This window comes from Ahaetulla prasina, chromosome 3 (genome assembly GCF_028640845.1).
Source record: "Ahaetulla prasina isolate Xishuangbanna chromosome 3, ASM2864084v1, whole genome shotgun sequence".
NCBI lineage: Eukaryota > Metazoa > Chordata > Lepidosauria > Squamata > Colubridae > Ahaetulla > Ahaetulla prasina.
Genome location: NC_080541.1, coordinates 60,328,409 through 60,347,726, shown reverse-complemented (window position 1 = coordinate 60,347,726; position 19,318 = coordinate 60,328,409). Strand labels below are relative to the sequence as shown.

At 39.1% G+C, this 19,318-nt stretch overlaps 1 protein-coding gene across 3 annotated transcripts in view; it reads right to left on the bottom strand.

Annotated features, from left to right (window-relative positions):
• ARHGAP28 (Rho GTPase activating protein 28) overlaps positions 1-19,318 on the bottom strand; it is an 83,180-nt gene that overhangs the window by 49,279 nt on the left and 14,583 nt on the right. The window contains exon 1 of one of the 3 annotated variants that reach the window (XM_058178371.1): positions 10,252-10,576. The exons of 1 other annotated variant lie outside the window; for it this stretch is intronic. In XM_058178371.1, the coding sequence (XP_058034354.1) occupies positions 10,252-10,316 (65 nt within the window). In that variant the 5' untranslated portion in view covers positions 10,317-10,576. Of the gene's footprint in view, positions 1-10,251; positions 10,577-19,318 lie in introns of those variants that run through there. One more of the 3 variants, XM_058178372.1, reaches the window with a different exon arrangement.

Here is a 19,318-nt window from a genome sequence, read left to right as displayed (position 1 = left end):
TTTATTCATTCGTAATTTACATTCGTAAATGTAACAGCATATATTATAAATGTGTACTTAGACAGTAATTTAAAAGAAACCAATTACACAAAGAAAGTATTTTTTTAAAATATGTAAAAATCAACAATCCTCCGTAACATGTGCTAGTGTAAACTTTAAAAATATAAAGAAAAGGATACTGATTTTGAAAAGTTATCAATTTATCTTTGACAGTGTTGTTGTGTATTGCCTACAAAGCTGTCCTAGATAAAAACACTTATGAGAAAAGGAAGTCTCGGGAAGTTGCAAATCTTAACTTTGATTCTAAGATACCATTTAAAGAACTGTTTAAAATACAAACACTGCATGTGATAAGGAACAAAGAATATAATGCAGATTAAGTTGCCCAGAACACATAAATGACTATACTTTATTCCAATGCTTTAAAACACTGAATGGCCCATGAACTTTCCACAATGCCAGTTTTGATCTCTGCCATTCTCAGTCATATCGATGAACTAAGGAAACAAATAAAACAAAATCAATGAAAAATGAATTTATTTTACTGTTGCTTACCATATTTCCCATTATAACAGCAAAGGCTGAAAACTGTCCTTGGGCAGTGGTGGGTTGCCCCCGGTTCTCTCCGGTTCTGTAGAGCCGGTAGTAAAACTCTGCTGGCGTTTGGAGAACCGGTGGTAATGGCTGGCTGGCCACGCCCCCAAACCGTTTCTCCGATCATAAGAGGGTTTTTTTGTTTTTTTTACTTTTAAAAGCCTCTTTCCTTCACCCAAAAAGTGGGGGGAAAAACCCCTCTGATGATCGTGTGGCTGAGCAGAGATCCTCAGAGGAGCATTTTAAAAACTTTTTTTCTCTGGTCACCCAATCCTCCCTCCTCACTTACTTATTAAGCAAGCTCCTTTCACGCTCGCTTTCCTTCGGCGTCTCCAATCAGTTACATTGTCTGGAAGGCAGAATCAATAGCAGCTAATGTAATTGATTGGAGTTCCCCAGGAATTCTGGGAGCTGAAGTCCACAAATCTGCCTGGAATCCATTGCTCAGCCAAATGCTTTGCTGGCTGAGGAACTCTGGGAGTTGAAGTCCACAAACTTTAAAGTTATAAGGTTGGAGACCCAGATCTACAAACATTAAATAAAATAACAAAATATTTGTGCAGCTTTCTGAGATTTGGTGTGTTTCTGTAGTGCTTCACTCTAACTACACAAAGACACAGAATCTCACAAAGCTGTATGTGGCATTTTGTGTGAGTCTGTTGTGTTGTGTGTGTAAAGTGTGAAACTTGGTTTTTGAGCTTTTTGTGGCTTTGTGAGGTTCCTGCTTGTTGCAGGGGCCCTTTTGGGTGAAGTGAAGCTGCTTTTACATTGTGGGTGAGTCAGTTGTGTTGTATTGTGGTATATGTTTGTAAAGTGTGAAACTTGGTTTTTGGTACCTCTTATTGTTTTGTATACTTTGTTTATTATTTTTATTATTTATTGTTATTGGCCACACCCACCCAGTCACATGATGGCCAAGCCACTCTCACCCAGTCACATGACCACCAAACCATGCCCTGTGTCACATGACCGCCAAGCCACACCTACAAAATAAGCCACACCCACAGAACCGGTAGTAAAAAAAAATTAGAACCCACCTCTGTCCTTGGGCCTATATATTTTAGCCTGATTGTGTATATATGATGCATTTGTATGGGTTTTCAGTTGAAGCAGAGGTGCTATAATATTCACTGGGTAACTAGGCAACAGGGTTCTGCCCTGCTTTTATCACACACACCCCACACGCATCAAAAACAAAACAACAATAACAAAAACCCTATCATGTCTGCTGAGGCAATTTTATTGCTGTTTGCCTGCTAGTAAGATGTAGCTCTGTGAAAACAAGCTTTGATTTGGCTTGATGAAGCTCTTCATGCTCCAGACACACTGCTATTCCATTCACTGCAGTGAAGAGGCAATCTGATTTGGCTCAATGAGACACTTCACATGTCCTAAAAGCCTTGACTTGAAGCTCCATTAGTCAAAAGTGACATTCAGCAGCTGAGAGAAGCATCAGAAGAAACTTCTGCACTATACAGAATATGCAAGAGCTTCTTTTGAATATTAGAATTAAAAGCAAGAAGCTAAAGGAAACAAGGTCATTTTTTTTATCTCTAAGCAAAGTGACAAGGAAGTGAAGAACGGTTGAAGTGAGAGACTCAAGTTTTCATTAAAGCAAAGAATCCTCCTCAAAGATTTGCATGGTCCTTATCACTTTATGGTAATAGAACTTTACATGCACAGATTATATGTCTTCACTGAATAACAATATCCCTGTGAAACGGAATATTCCTCCGATCAATGCAGATTATTTTGAGCAAATAGATAGTTTCACACACACATACACATCCACTAGCCCTGACAGGACTATATTGGGAAAGTACCTCTAAAATTTAAAATTATTTTCTAACTATGAATTTTTATATGATAAGGTCTAAGCAAAATTAAGACTGCTGCTTGCTATGAGTGATGGGAAATGCTGCAATTATTTCCATCGCAAACATACATGCAGTACCGTGCTCTTTTAAGTAAATAGTAATTTGCTTTCAAAATGATTGAAGGAATTATGAATTATTAGATGGGGTTTATTATGATCACAGAGTAGAGTTGAAAATAAAGCACATTAAATAAAAAAACCAAAATGAGATAAGAATGTTACAAGTGGTGGTTTATTGATGGGAACTCAAAGTGTGTCTGGTTTTAGCAGTATAACAAGACTTTGCTATGTTTAAGGAAATTAAATCATATGGTTATTTAATATTAAATTGTTAGTAACTATATAAATTAATTATAATTCTGGAAAAGATTTTAAAAATGACTAGCAATTAGAAAATGAATTAAATTCTCATAATTACAGGACAATAACATTTCTATTAGGAATAATTTATTTCTGGATATTTTTAAGTAACACTTTTGTTTTCAAGCCAATAGCTTAAAAAACCAGAGAGGTAACATTAGGAAAATTTCCACCTGTTTAGATGCACATTAAAAGAAGTATATAAACAACATAATTCTGTGCTGTCTCTATACTTACCTACCCAAGATTCCATTAGACGTTCCAGTTACCAGCCTCTTTTCAAAGCTCACAAATTTTATTATAAGAATTAGCTGTTCTTCCTGAATTGTCAAGTATTTTTAGAACTTACTGTATATTTGATAATGAAACTCTCTCTTAGATATTATGCAAGTACAGGTGGTACCAGACTGCTGCATATTTTTTTCCCTTAGAGATATGTGAGTAGCTTCATCAAAACTATCTTTCAATCAGGAAACTCAAATTAATCCTGTTTGCCCAAGAGCGAATATATCTCTGTTATTAGGATAATTAACTTCTTTTTCAGTTTGCTGCACCATTGACTGCTAAACTGGTAAATTGCATTCAATTAATATTTAAGCTACATTATTATTTTATATTAGTTTTATATTAAAATTTAATTTAAATTTAAAAATAGGTATTGTATTTGTCATGTTTAAATATTTTGTATTTATTTTCATCTTTCATATTTAAATTTTTTTAGTGCAGTCAACTCTGGTGGCATAAATAAAGACCAAGCAAACCCATTATAAACCAAAATGAGGAAGACACCTGGATTCAACTGTAACAAGCTTTGGAAGAGTACGGTATTGGGGAATGTTCATTTGGGTACATCCAGTTATGACAGATTTGATTCTAATTTTTGCTATTTTCATGGAAAGACAATACAATTATGAATGCAAATTTTATTTCAGTACACGTAGTCCTCAGCTTACAACAGTTCACTTAGCGACCATTCAAAGTTACAATGACACTAGAAAAAAGTGACTTATGACCGTTTTTCACACTTATGATCCAGAGGTGGGTTTTAGCAGGTTCTGACCAGTTCTGGAGAACCGGTAGTAGAAATTTTGAATAGTTCAGAGAACTGGTAAATATCACCGCAAACTGGCCCTACCTGAATCTATTCTTTGTCTCCAGAGTCCCAGCTGATCGAGAGGAAATGGAGATTTTACAGTATCCTTCCCTTGGAGTGGGGTGGGAATGGAAATTTTACAGAATCCTTCCCCTGCCACACTCACCAAGCCACGTCCACAAAACTGGTAGTAAAAAAAAATTAGAACCCACCTCTGTCCTTGGGCCTATATATTTTAGCCTGATTGTGTGTATATGATGCATTTGTATGGGTTTTCAGTTGAAGCAGAGGTGCTATAATATTCACTGGGTAACTAGGCAACAGGGTTCTGCCCTGCTTTTATCACACACACCCCCACACGCATCAAAAACAAAACAACAACAATAACAAAAACCCTATCATGTCTGCTGAGGCAATTTTATTGCTGTTTGCCTGCTAGTAAGATGTAGCTCTGTGAAAACAAGCTTTGATTTGGCTTGATGAAGCTCTTCATGCTCCAGACACACTGCTATTCCATTCACTGCAGTGAAGAGGCAATCTGATTTGGCTCAATGAGACACTTCACATGTCCTAAAAGCCTTGACTTGAAGCTCCATTAGTCAAAAGTGACATTCAGCAGCTGAGAGAAGCATCAGAAGAAACTTCTGCACATATACAGAATATGCAAGAGCTTCTTTTGAATATTAGAATTAAAAGCAAGAAGCTAAAGGAAACAAGGTCATTTTTTTTATCTCTAAGCAAAGTGACAAGGAAGTGAAGAACGGTTGAAGTGAGAGACTCAAGTTTTCATTAAAGCAAAGAATCCTCCTCAAAGATTTGCATGGTCCTTATCACTTTATGGTAATAGAACTTTACATGCACAGATTATATGTCTTCACTGAATAACAATATCCCTGTGAAACGGAATATTCCTCCGATCAATGCAGATTATTTTGAGCAAATAGATAGTTTCACACACACATACACATCCACTAGCCCTGACAGGACTATATTGGGAAAGTACCTCTAAAATTTAAAATTATTTTCTAACTATGAATTTTTATATGATAAGGTCTAAGCAAAATTAAGACTGCTGCTTGCTATGAGTGATGGGAGATGCTGCAATTATTTCCATCGCAAACATACATGCAGTACCGTGCTCTTTTAAGTAAATAGTAATTTGCTTTCAAAATGATTGAAGGAATTATGAATTATTAGATGGGGTTTATTATGATCACAGAGTAGAGTTGAAAATAAAGCACATTAAAAATAAAAAAAAACCAAAATGAGATAAGAATGTTACAAGTGGTGGTTTATTGATGGGAACTCAAAGTGTGTCTGGTTTTAGCAGTATAACAAGACTTTGCTATGTTTAAGGAAATTAAATCATATGGTTATTTAATATTAAATTGTTAGTAACTATATAAATTAATTATAATTCTGGAAAAGATTTTAAAAATGACTAGCAATTAGAAAATGAATTAAATTCTCATAATTACAGGACAATAACATTTCTATTAGGAATAATTTATTTCTGGATATTTTTAAGTAACACTTTTGTTTTCGAGCCAATAGCTTAAAAAACCAGAGAGGTAACATTAGGAAAATTTCCACCTGTTTAGATGCACATTAAAAGAAGTATATAAACAACATAATTCTGTGCTGTCTCTATACTTACCTACCCAAGATTCCATTAGACGTTCCAGTTACCAGCCTCTTTTCAAAGTTCACAAATTTTATTATAAGAATTAGCTGTTCTTCCTGAATTGTCAAGTATTTTTAGAACTTACTGTATATTTGATAATGAAACTCTCTCTTAGATATTATGCAAGTACAGGTGGTACCAGACTGCTGCATATTTTTTTCCCTTAGAGATATGTGAGTAGCTTCATCAAAACTATCTTTCAATCAGGAAACTCAAATTAATCCTGTTTGCCCAAGAGCGAATATATCTCTGTTATTAGGATAATTAACTTCTTTTTCAGTTTGCTGCACCATTGACTGCTAAACTGGTAAATTGCATTCAATTAATATTTAAGCTACATTATTATTTTATATTAGTTTTATATTAAATTTTAATTTAAATTTAAAAATAGGTATTGTATTTGTCATGTTTAAATATTTTGTATTTATTTTCATATTTCATATTTAAATTTTTTTAGTGCAGTCAACTCTGGTGGCATAAATAAAGACCAAGCAAACCCATTATAAACCAAAATGAGGAAGACACCTGGATTCAACTGTAACAAGCTTTGGAAGAGTACGGTATTGGGGAATGTTCATTTGGGTACATCCAGTTATGACAGATTTGATTCTAATTTTTGCTATTTTCATGGAAAGACAATACAATTATAAATGAAAATTTTATTTCAGTACACGTAGTCCTCAGCTTACAACAGTTCACTTAGCGACCATTCAAAGTTACAATGACACTAGAAAAAAGTGACTTATGACCGTTTTTCACACTTATGATCCAGAGGTGGGTTTCAGCAGGTTCTGACCAGTTCTGGAGAACCGGTAGCAGAAATTTTGAATAGTTCAGAGAACTGGTAAATATCACCTGTGACTGGCCCCGCCTCCATCTATTCTCTGCCTCCAGAGTCCCAGCTGATTGGGAGGAAATCGGGATTTTGCAGTAACCTTCCCTTGGAGTGGGGTGGGAATGGAAATTTTACAGAATCCTTCCCCTGCCACACTCACCAAGCCACGTCCACAAAACTGGTAGTAAAAAATTTGAATCCCACCACTGTTATGACTGTTACAACATCCCTATGTCATGTGATCAAAATTCAGACTCTTGGCAACTGACTTGTATTTATGACAATTGCAGTGTCCCAGAGTCATGGGATCTCCTTTTGGGGTGTTCTGATGAACAAAGTCAGTGGGGAAGCCAGATTCACTTAACAACCATGTTACTAATTTAACAACTGCAGTGGTTCATGTAACAACCGTGGCAAGAAGGTTTGTTAAATGGGGCAAAATTCATTTAACAAATGTCTCACTGAGCAACAGATATTTTGGGCTCAATTGTGATAGTAAATCAAGGAGTAGACTAAAGCACATTCCACCAGACATGTCCAGGGTGAAGAGGTCAAGAGAAAATTAAGAGACATGCAAAAAGCTTGGATCAATGGCTGTGGCTGCCATATGTACAGATATAGCTGTATAAGATTTTTTATTATAAAATATAATATGATCTAAAAAATAGGGGAGAAAATTAAAAATTCAAGGACTCTTCACCCCTCTGAGGTTACAAAAAATTATTTCTTCATCCTACATCCCATCCTTTATTAATAGACAAACTGATTACTTGTCCTTGCTGTAGTTGACGGATCTACTTTTGCACAGCTGTCTTAAATTCACCATATTTCCTTCAGAATTTTTCATACTTCAGGAAAAAAAGCCCTCATCTGATTTTTCTCTTTCTTACTAGGCCTAAGGATTGAAAACTATTTGATTCTCCATCGTCCCCCAATATTTCCGTCTGTTCTCAACTACTTTCTACCCATTGTCATTGTTTAATTTACTGTTACTAAGAAGCTGAATTTACAAATTTAACCGATAATCTTTCAAACTTTCTTCACTGATACTTTCAACAATCTGTAAATAGAATTTCTTGAAAAAGCCCTATAGACTGGAGAAATTTTGCAAATTTGAATGGAAGAATTAACAAATGATTGTGAATTATTTAACGTATTTTCTTTACTCACACTGTTCACATTTCATCTTGCGGGAATTCTACAGTTTATTATGATATCTGAAATATGGCTGCTTATGTAATTGGATAGTAAACCATCTTTCCTATATACAAAGATTCCTTGACAATTTTCATCTTTGAAATCTTTCAATGTCATTATTAATTCATCTTTATTCATTTGCATAAAAATATTTGTTTTTGTTTGTTATATTTTATTGCAGATTATCTTAATTGCTAATAATCTGATAATCTATTTATGATGTATGATACTAAAAATGCTAAGATACATTTTTTTCCAAACTTACTCAGATAAAACATATTCTATTCTATAACCTTTAGGTAATTATCCAATTAAAAGTTAATTACATTTTTATGTTATAATATCAACAATTTGAAGCTCTAGTCACATAATTATGTTTCTAATACTCCTGACATAACAGTGTGATACAAGTTCAATATATATATATATTGAACTATCTTTCCATAATTTTAGCATGCAGTCAATTGTTTATATGCCCAGCTCACACTGATTTAAAAATAAGCACTGAACATTGCTAATCCAGACAAGTGTTATCCTTTTTCACTATCTGGTTATGTTTTTCTGATTTCCAATCAACGTAGATGGCCATGTTGGTTTAAATTAACATTGTCACTTATCAATTAAAAAATGGGGTTAAAAGTAATTTAGCAGTGGATTGCTACGAAACAGTTAAGAGTTCCTTTTCTTTGATACTTCTCTTTCAAAACTGTATTATAATGTAAGCTTTCTGAAATGTGTAGTTAGGCTTTTCAAGAATACAAAACCTACTATTTCAGCCTAGTCTAGCCCAGACCATTTCAATATCTGCTTTAAAATAACCATGATTACTGGGAATGGCTTTCATAGATTCAGCTAATTATCTGAAAGTACATTCCTTTCTCCAACGTGTTGAAACAATTTTTTAAAAACATCACATTACTTTTGTTTGCTGGCCTGCACAATTTTAAATGAGGTAAGCATTTTATCTATACGTAGGAAAGTTAGAAAATGATAACTCAAATGCTTTTGTCAGCTTTTGCAAGAAAAAGTTGCTGACCAGAGTTTGGAAAAAGGAGGATCAAAAAAGAAAACTTTTCAAAGTGATAAGCTATCATGGTTCAGGTGGAGCTGCCAGGAATTCATTTGTTTTCTAATTGCAGTGATCACATTTAATCAAGCTCCGTAATTATATACTTCCCAAACACTCTTCAGCACTGGTTACCAAAATGTGAAACATGTACTGCTAAAGAACTTTTGCTTGAGAGAAAAAGGCTCAATTTCCCAACCATTAATATGGACTTTCCCTTCCATTACAGCTTAGCAGGAGGAAGAGATGGCAAAGAGATGGGAAGCTATATAAATTTATCAAGCAGATAAACTTGCTAAATAAAATACTGCAATAGTTTTGATTCTCAAAATTAGCCTTATGGGGTTGTATCTATTGGTTTCTTGCTTCTATAGCAGACAGGTGCAATTGCTATATATTGAGAGAACTTTGGGTTGAAGAACTGGGAGTTTAGGATCATACTGTTGGTTTCTGTAGGGTGTCTGGCTTTTTTAATAGGAATTTGAAAACATAAAATACAGTTTTAGTCATTCTATATTAGCAAATGCCACTCAGGGTTCACATGACACTGGTACCTATAATTTTAGAACTGGGAATATAAGAGCTGCTTCAGGTGGCTTGAAATAATTTAGTTTTCCTACATTCTGTTATGGCTGAGCCAGACATAGTACCTGATAGCCCAGAAATAAAAATCAATACAATTATGAAAATGTTGCAGCCGAGTTAGCTATTTGTGTTTGGGTATTTATTTACAATTATAAAATTAATAATAATAATCACACAATTCTTAGTGTAATATACTTTGTATATCATTTAAAGATTTAAAAGGATTATTTAATGTTTTAGTTTTTAAAAAGGTTAATTTTTTGTTTGTTTTTTTAGATTTTTTGATTTTACAAACATTTGGTACAAAATACTATTTTCCAGCAAATTTATAACAATATTTATTTATTATTTATTTATTTGATTTATTTGATTTTTATATCGCCCTTCTCCCGAAGGGCTCAGGGCGGTGTACAGGCAACAATAAAATACAGACACTACAGTATACAATTTAAAATGCAAGTTAAAAAACTTATTATAATTAGCCTAGAACTTTAAAAATTTATAAAAACCAAAACCCCATTTAAAATTAGTAAAAAATTTAAAATCAATAAAATTTATGTAATTTAAAATTTAAAATTTAAGCCAGCCCCGCGCGAATGAAAAGATGTGTCTTCAGTTCGCGGCGGAAGGTCCGAAGGTCAGGTATTTGGCGTAAGCCCGGGGGAAGTTCATTCCAAAATATAAATCTATTATATTGTTTCCTCCTAAATATTCTATATCCCACAGTTGTACCTGTTTCCCCTTAAACATCTTATAATCATAATATGAATTATTGTTATTCTCATAAAGGATAGTTCGTGGGATACAGCAAAAAACAAAAACAGAACAAATACCTCCTTCCCTTTTCAAATACAGACTTGAAATCAGTGGGTATATTTACAGAAATAGCAATGCATGCAAAATGAATAATAATAATATATGCTTACGGGTTAAAAAAAATAGAAAAACTGTACAAACATACTCACAATGTAGCTTAACCGATTCATTCCTAATGTTCAGGCATTGGTATATTTGAAGCAGAAGCATTGTTCATAACCATAAGAAACAGGACTTCTGAACCTGCTTACATCTCAGGTTCAGGGGCCATAATAGTTGTATTTCCACAAAGCCAGCTTGTCAAGAAACTGCACCTGTATTTCTCCTCTTTAAAAAGTAGCACAGTAATAATGAGGTTATTTATAGGCTATTATTACTGCAATGTACTTAACTTCATTAAGTTTAATTCATGTAGTGAAACCTACAGATGCAGACCAATTCAGATGCTAAAACATTAAGAGAAATGCAAGCTAAAGAGGGTTTTTCCCCCCCTTCAATCCCTTTCTTAACTAGTAATTCCAGTGATGCAATCAGGAAAAGGAAGGAAGAACTGTATTGCTACATTGTTTTATTTGGAATTTTATGTCCAAGGTTAACATGTGATAAAATTTCCATTTGTAACATAAGGAAACAGTTTTGTGCTACTTCCAAAACAAAGGGTGAACATTTTGTTATGTAAATAAAAGATGAATAGGAGTTCTAAAACATTCAGCAGTATGCTCTCAGATGATTGTAGTAGTTAGCATATATAATTTATAATTAAAATGCAACAACTGGTCTCTGCTAATTGTAATATATACTAATAATGAATATTATTACCTTCTGGGGGTGGGGTGGGCAAGGTGTCACGTCAGCTGACTTGGCAACATTTTTGGAAGTGGCTTGCTACTGCCCTCTTCCCTGGGCTGGGACAATTAGTGGCCTGAAGCCACCCAATTAATTTCTTTACCTAAAACATAGTTAGAATGCATGATTTCCCAGTTCTAGTTAGTGTTTACAATTACTATACCAAATTGGCTCTCATTTCTACTTTAATACATTTAACTTATTTGAACCGGATTAATAATACGCTAAGAATATTTTATGGGAAGGACACACCAGTAGTAGGCCTTTTCTACCTAAGCTACAGTTATGAAGGGACTTTTGATTTTCTCTTTATTCAGTTTTAAAACGGGACATATATTTCTCGGTAACCCGAAAGTGCCTTTTCAAAAGGCAACTGGACTTTGTTTTTCCTTGAATATGTTTCATTTTTCATCCAAGAAGTTTCTTCAGTTCTTACTGAATGGACATTAGGACAAAATTCAGAAATCCATCTGCATTTTAAAGACAATGGTCACTCATTTGAAGATAACAAAATCCACATTCTGGACAGAAAGACCTACTGGTTTGAAAGGGGGTCAAAGAGGCCATCTACAGTAAGACTGAACAGCCTGTTGTGGTCCGTCAGCAGCCTACGGAGCTGACAACGGAGTCGGACAGCGATGAGGCTGAGGTGAGGCCAGGACCATCGGGAAGTGAGGTGCTGACTCCAGAGTCTCCAGAGACTGATAGTAGTGAGGCAGAGGAACAGGAGGAGCCTGTTCCTAATGCACACATGAGAAGAGCTGCCAGAAGGCAAGAGCAGCTCAAGCAGAGAGGACAATTCAGGAGTAGGGCCAAGAGACCAGCACCAGTGTTTCAGCTTTGCCAGAAAACAACGTTGTAGCTGCGTCTTCTGCTCCACCTTCTGCTTCGTGTACGTCTTTGTTTTTGTGGTTTCTGGACATTTGCCAGAAAGGGCCTTTGGAAATTTACCTAATTTGACTAAGATTTGTTAGATAACTGAGGAATTTGTGTTGGGAGGCATTTGTTTTACTTTGAGTTGAACAACACTGGGAATGAAGTAATTCCCAGCTGTTCGAATAAAGTTTGTTTTTCCACAGACTAAGTTTATTACTACCTACTTGGGTCTGGGTCACAACACAGCCCTCTCTCACAGAGGGAAGGGATATGACACCACCTCTCTCATGTTTACAACATAGTCCTTTCAGCAGTTCCAAGAAGGTTCCACACCCATTTACATTATTCAGATGATCTTCAGGGCACAGATAAACCTCCAAGTAACTTCAACAACTCTCAGAATGAATGTTAACAGCTAGATGATTGCAAGGAAAATAAATCCTTCCACCATTCAGTTCGAACTGAAAAAGCTTCTTGGATGAGAGGCAAATGTCTTAAAAGAAAAACAAAGTCCAGTTGTCTTTTGAAAAATCACGTTTGAGACAACCATGACCTGGATGACTGAGAAGCTCCATAGACATTTTTCAGTGACCTACTAAAAATCAGATATCTGGTCTGTATATCATTTGTGGATCATAAAATTATACTGCATTTCCCAATTGTCACCAGTAATCTGCTTTCAGTCAACATGCTGACAAAATCCCTCCCAGGAACAGTATGTATGTATGTATGTATGTATGTATGTATGTATGTATGTATGTATGTATTTATTTATTTATTTATTTATTAAATTTTTATACCGCCCTTCTCCCGAGGGACTCAGGGCGGTGTACAGCCAAAAGATAAGAAATATAAAAAATATACAATTAAAACAACAATTTAAAACTGAGCAAATTAGAAAAAATGGCCAGTATTAAAAAATTTCAAATTTCAAATTTCAAACCCTAAAATGATAAAACCCCAGTTAAAATTTAAAAATATTAGGCCAGTCCCGCTTGAATAAATAAGTGTGTTTTCAGCTCACGGCGAAAGGTCCGAAGATCAGGCACTTGACGTAATCCAGGGGGAAGTTCGTTCCAGAGCGTAGGAGCTCCCACAGAGAAGGCCCTGCCCCTGGGGGCCGCCAGCCGGCATTGTTTGGCGGACGGCACCCTGAGAAGACCCTCTCTATGTGAGCGTACGGGTCGGTGGGAGGCATAAGGTAACAGCAGGCGGTCCCGTAAGTACCCGGGCCCTAAGCCATGGAGCGCTTTGAAGGTGGTGACCAGGATCTTAAAGCGCACCCAAAAGACTACAGGAAGCCAGTGCAAGCCGCGCAGGATTGGTGTTACTATAACCCGCGCAGCTGCATTCTGGACTAGCTGCAGCCTCCGGGTGCACTTCAAGGGCAGCCCCATGTAGAGAGCATTGCAATAATCCAAACGGGAAGTGACAAGAGCGTGAGTGACCGTGCATAAGGCATCCCGGTCAAGAAAGGGGTGCAACTGGCGGACCAAGCGTACTTGGTAAAAAGCCCTCCTGGAGATGGCCACCAAATGATCGTCAAACGACAGCCGCCCATCCAGGAGGACGCCCAAGTTGCGCACCCTTTCCATTGGGGCCAATAACTCGTCCCCGACAGCCAGCTGCGGCTGCAGCTGGCTGTACCGGGGTGCCGGCATCCACAGCCACTCCGTCTTGGAGGGATTGAGCTTGAGTCTGTTTCTCCCCATCCAGACCCGTACGGCTTCCAGACACCGGGACAGCACTTCGACAGCTTCGTTGGGGTGATCCGGGGTGGAAAAGTACAGCTGCGTATCATCAGCGTACAGATGGTAACTCACCCCGAAACCACTGATGACCTCACCCAAGCCAATCTAGTCTTTGCCTTTTGTTAGTTTTCTCTGTGTAGAACAACAGCATATTTCATCAAGTGCAAACAAAAGTCACAGACATTCCATTACTAAATATATTTATATTTTATTATTTTTTGCAATTATACTTGCAGTGTTGTAATTGCTTAATATTCTTATTGCATTTAAGTCGTAATTTCCATTTTGGTATATTACTATTTTATCATAGACATCTCTAAAATACTCTTTCCAGCATTCCCCCTCACATTTCTTAACTTTTTTCTTGTTTTTCACTTGTTGAAAGAAGCTTTTTTTGGTTATTTTTTACTTTTGTCACAAGATTTAGTTCATTTTGAATTTTACAGTAGCTTTTCTGATTTTATCTTTATAGGTTCTGGCTATTTGCTGATATTCTGCCTTGGTTATTTGCCCCTCTTTCTGTCTTTTTATACTTGTTCTTTTTGTCTTTCAGTTTATCAGAGAATTCTTTGTGCAGACATGCTGGTTTACTTTGAGAACTTTTGATTTTTCTTCTTCATTGGTGGACTAGGCTTTTATAATCTCACTTTTCAAAGTTTCCCAAGTGCTTGGGGTTGTTTTCTCCTTGAGGATTCTTATCTATGGAATCTTCCTCAAGCTCTAAATTTATTGAAATCAGGTCTCTGGAAGTCAAACAATAATTTATTTTTACTTTATTTCAATTTATTTTCAAATACTTTTTTTTCATTCAGGACATCTATTTTTTTGTTTTATTCTATTTTCATTCTTCTTTTACTTCAATCCTTCTCTCCTACATTCATTTCTCTTTAAATCCACTTTTGAAACAGTCAAATCAATCTTTGATTTTATCTTTCATATATTCAATAAAAACTCCCTTTTTACAACCCTGTAATCTCTTAATTCTGGGTAGAATCAGGGCAACTGGATGGAGTTGAACGTTTACTGGATGAATACCCTTCCTGATGTCTATGCAGAGTTTGCAGCAGATATTTTCTTTGCACCTAGGAGAAAAAATCTGCAGCTACCTAGGATTGAACTGCCAACCTTTCAAGTGAGAGGCAAGCATTTTCACCATTAGGTAACCATACCACTCATCTTTCATATATTCAATACATCTGACTATATTATGCTTCCAGTAATTATATGAAACAGACCATTTACATTTCTTCTTGATCTCCAAATGGCCCAAACATTTTTGGGTTTTTTTGTACTCCCTCATTTTATGTCACCTAGCAGAATAAATTTTATCCCTTCATCACATTCATTCAGAATGCTGCACAAATTTCCTCTTTGGTTTTTCTATTACCAACATTCACTAGAACAGAATAAGTAACTATCAATTTGTAATGTATTTAAACTTTAGGAGGGAAGTTTGGGCGGCAACTAGCACATTGCTGATTGGTTGAAGCCTCAGCCAAAATAGTATTTAAAGAGGGGTTTTTGCCTATTGTCTTTCGCTGGGTTCACTATAAACTAAACAGCTGTTGTCACTCACTGGTTTCCTGCCTCTTTATTGCCCGAACTTAACATTGGCGACGAAGGCGGGATATTGAGGCAGCGAGATTGGAAAAAGAGCTGAAGGAGCAAAGGAATTTGCGAACCCAGCCAGTTTCAAAGGGCGGATATTAGCGATGTCCAACTACACGCCGCCAGCACCATTTGACCCAGCCAAGGAGAAATGGGGGTCGTACATGGCTCGTTTCGAGTGTTTCCTCGAAGCAAACGAACTACAAGGAGTCTCAGATAATCGGAAGCGAGCGTACTTCCTAAGCCACTGCGGTCCAGAGGTTTTCGATACCGCGGAGTCACTTTCAGAGCCAACTCCGGTACAATCGGTACCGTGGCAAACACTACAAACAACACTTCGAGCGCACTACGCACCGGTACCCTCAAAGTTCGTCCAATGGTTCGAGTTGAGGCAACGGGTACAGCGAGAGGACTGTACATGGCCGCGTTGAGGAAAGCCGCGAACCACTGTGAGTACAGAGATTTGGAGGACTCCTTACTCGAACAACTCATTTGTGGGGTCAGGGACATCTGACTGCAAAGGCGGCTGCTGTCTAAGAGCAACCTGACTTTGGCAATAGCCTTGGACGAGGCCAGGGCTCACGAGATGTCCACCAAAGCGGCGGAAACCTTGCAAAAGCCGAACGCAGGGTGCCGGAGCGAAAACAACACCGGTCCACAGCGAGGAAGTCCAGGCCGAATCGGAAGGTGAGGAAGAGGAAGAGGTTTTCCACACCGGGAGGCCGGAGAGAGGTGACCAGGACGAATGCGTGAGTTGCGAGGGCCAACACCAACGAAAAAACTGCAGGTTCAAGGACGCGATTTGTCAGCGGTGCGAAAAGAAAGGACACATAGCTCAGGCCTGTCGAGCCCCCCAACCTTCCCGCCAAAAATTCAAACCGACCAATCAGAGCGCGGGAGCAGCGAAGCGGCCCGGGATTGGTCCATTCAAAAAGGGCGCGAAGTTAAATCAGACAACTGTGAGAGTGGGCCACGCATCGACACGACTAGAAAAGAAGATTTTTACCAAAACATACATTGAAGGGGTGCCGTGCCAAATGGAGGTGGACACCGGCTCATCAATCACAATTATGTCCTGGGACACCCTCGTGAGGGACTTGCCAGCCATTGCAAAGCGCCAGCTACAAACCCAGAAGCTGAGAGTGCAAGACTACCAGGGGAATCGGATTCCTGTTCGAGGGGTCATGTCCGTCAAAGTCAAGTATGGACAATTCAAGAAAACCCTGCCAATCACCATAGTAGATGGAACTTTACCGAGTCTGCTAGGACTGGACTGGTTCCGGGCTTTGGGCATGGGAGTGACCGGGGTCTACAGAAACGACGTCAACCTCAAGGATGAACTACTGAAGGAGTTCGAGGACGTCTTCAAGGACTGCCTGGGCAAGTACGAGGGGACCCCTATTTCTTTCAACTTAGACCCACAAGTTGCCCCATCCGGTTAAAGGCTCGGAGGGTCCCATTCGCCCTAAAGCCCAAGATTGACCGGGAGTTAGACAAAATAGTAAGCCAGGGAATACTAGTCCCCGTCGACCATGCAAAATGGAAGACACCCATAGTGACCCCAGTCAAACCAGACGGATCGGTCCGGATTTGTGCTGACTACAAGGCAACGCTTAACAAAGCATTGCAGAAGAGTGCATACCCCATCCCAGTAGTGCAACACTTGCTGCACTCGTTAGGGCAAGGGCAGGTTTTCGCCAAACTCGATTTGGCTCAAGCCTACCAGCAACTACCCGTAGATAAATAGAAGTTTGATAAATAAATAAAATAAATAAATAGATAACAGCACAGCCGAGGCGCAGACAATTGTCACGCACCACGGCACTTTCAAATGCACTCAACTCCAGTTCGGAGTTAGTGTGGCTCCAGGGCTATTCCAAAACCTAATGGAACGACTGTTACAGGGTCTACCAGGGGTGGTACCATACTTCGACGATTTATTGGTATCAGCCGAAAACTTAGATGAACTTGGGGTAAAACTAAGGAAGGTTTTGGGCATTTTCAGGTCTGCTGGGCTTAAAGTTAAGCTTAACAAATGCCAAATTGGGGTGGAATCCGTAGAGTTCCTGGGATACCGAATAGACAGGGAAGGGATTCACCCTACTGAGAGCAAGGTACGGGCCATTAGGAAGGCCCCAGCCCCCAAAAATAAAACAGAATTACAAGCATTCTTAGGGCTTGTCAACTTCTATGCGGTATTCTTAAAGAATAAGGCAACAATAGCCGAACCGTTACGTAAATTACTAGCAAAGTAAGCTGTTTGGTCCTGGGGCAAGGTGGAGGCTAGGGCTTTTGAGGGGGTAAAAAACCTTTTGTCCAGCGATAGCCTCCTCATTCAGTACAATGGCACGTTGCCACTAGTACTAGTTTGCGATGCATCTCCCTACAAGGTGGGGGCTGTGCTTAGCCATAGGTTACCGAATGGAACAGAAGCCCCTATAGCGTATTATTCCCGAACAATGTCCTCAGCCGAAAGGAACTACAGCCAGCTAGATAGGGAGGCATTGGCTATAGTCTCCGGGGTTAAGAAATTCCACGAATACGTATTCGGATGAGATTTCAAGATAGTCACGGACCATAGACCCCTACTGCGACTCCTAGCGGGCGACCGCCCAACACCCATTGCACTTTCACCCAGGCTGACCCGATGGACTATCTTCCTAGCGGCATACTCTTACAAATTGCTCCACTGCCCCGGAAAAGACTTAGGGCATGCGGACGCTCTTAGTAGATGCCCTTTACCAGAGACTATCGAAGACCCGACCCCGGGGACACCCGTCTTGCTAATTGACTCTTTGGACTCTGGCCCAGTCACATCCAAGGAAGTGGCTAGGGCATCTTACAAGGATATTACCATAAGGACTGTAATCAGTTGGGTGCAAAGGGGATGGCCCGCTGCGCCGGGTGAGCGTTTCAAAGACTTTGCGAAAAAACGATCAGAGCTGTCAGTTCAAGGGGGGTGTCTGTTATGGGGGGATAGGGTGGTTATCCCGGAGAAATTACGCAGAAATGTGTTGGAACTGTTGCATGTGGGCCACCCGAGGATTGTGAGGATGAAGAGTTTAGCGAGGAGTTATGTATGGTGGCCCCTAATGGATAAGGAAATTAGCGACAGGGTAGGGAAATGCCAATCCTGCCAAGAGTCAAGGCCACTACCCCCTACAGCCCCAATTAGAGAGTGGGAGAAACCCCAGGGGCCATGGTCCAGGATTCACATAGATTTTGCCGGGCCATTCCATGGGCAGACCTTTTTAATTGTAGTAGATGCCTACTCAAAATGGTTAGAAATCATCATCATGAAAACCACGACGGCCGAGGCAGTTATCTCAGTCCTGAGGCACCTATTCGTAACACATGGCCTGCCCGACACCCTAGTTTCCGACAACGGCCCGCAATTCACGGCAAACCAGTTTGAGGGGTACTTAGCGGAAGAGGGCATCAGACATGTCCTCTCGGCGCCTTTTCACCCGGCGACGAACGGACTTGCAGAACGTTTCGTTCGGAGCGCCAAGGAAGCGCTATCTAGGATAAGTCCAGGCGATTGGCAAACCAAAATCGATACCTTCTTGGCAGTCCAACATAGAACCCCCTGTGTGACAACTGGCCGCAGCCCAGCGGAACTATGGATGGGCAGGAAGCTCAGGTGCCCATTAGACCGACTAAACCCAACCTACACCCCAGATGGGTACAAGGGGATACAAGAAAAAACTAGGGAAATGACAGTGGGTGACCCAGTGTGAGCACACAACTATAGCGAGGGCCCAACATGGTTAAAAGGGACAATTCTTGGAATAATCGGGCTGAAATCATATGTAGTAGACATGGAGGATGGCCGGGTTTGGAGACGCCACATAGACCAAATAAGAAAACAAATACCAAGTAATACAGAAACCAATCAGCCAGGCCCTGACTACCAAATGTTTGAATTCACAGCTGACTCAAACCCGAGGCGAGCGGGGGACTTATCTGAATCCGATGAAGTCCAGCGACTCCAACCGGTTCCTCCTGAAGACAGCAGGGACGACTCTGCCAATAATCCAGGGCCGGACGGCCCAGAGGAGGAGCTGGGAGGAACTAACAGTCCCTCCGACCAGCTCGACTCACTCCCAGAGAATGAATTGCGCAGGTCAG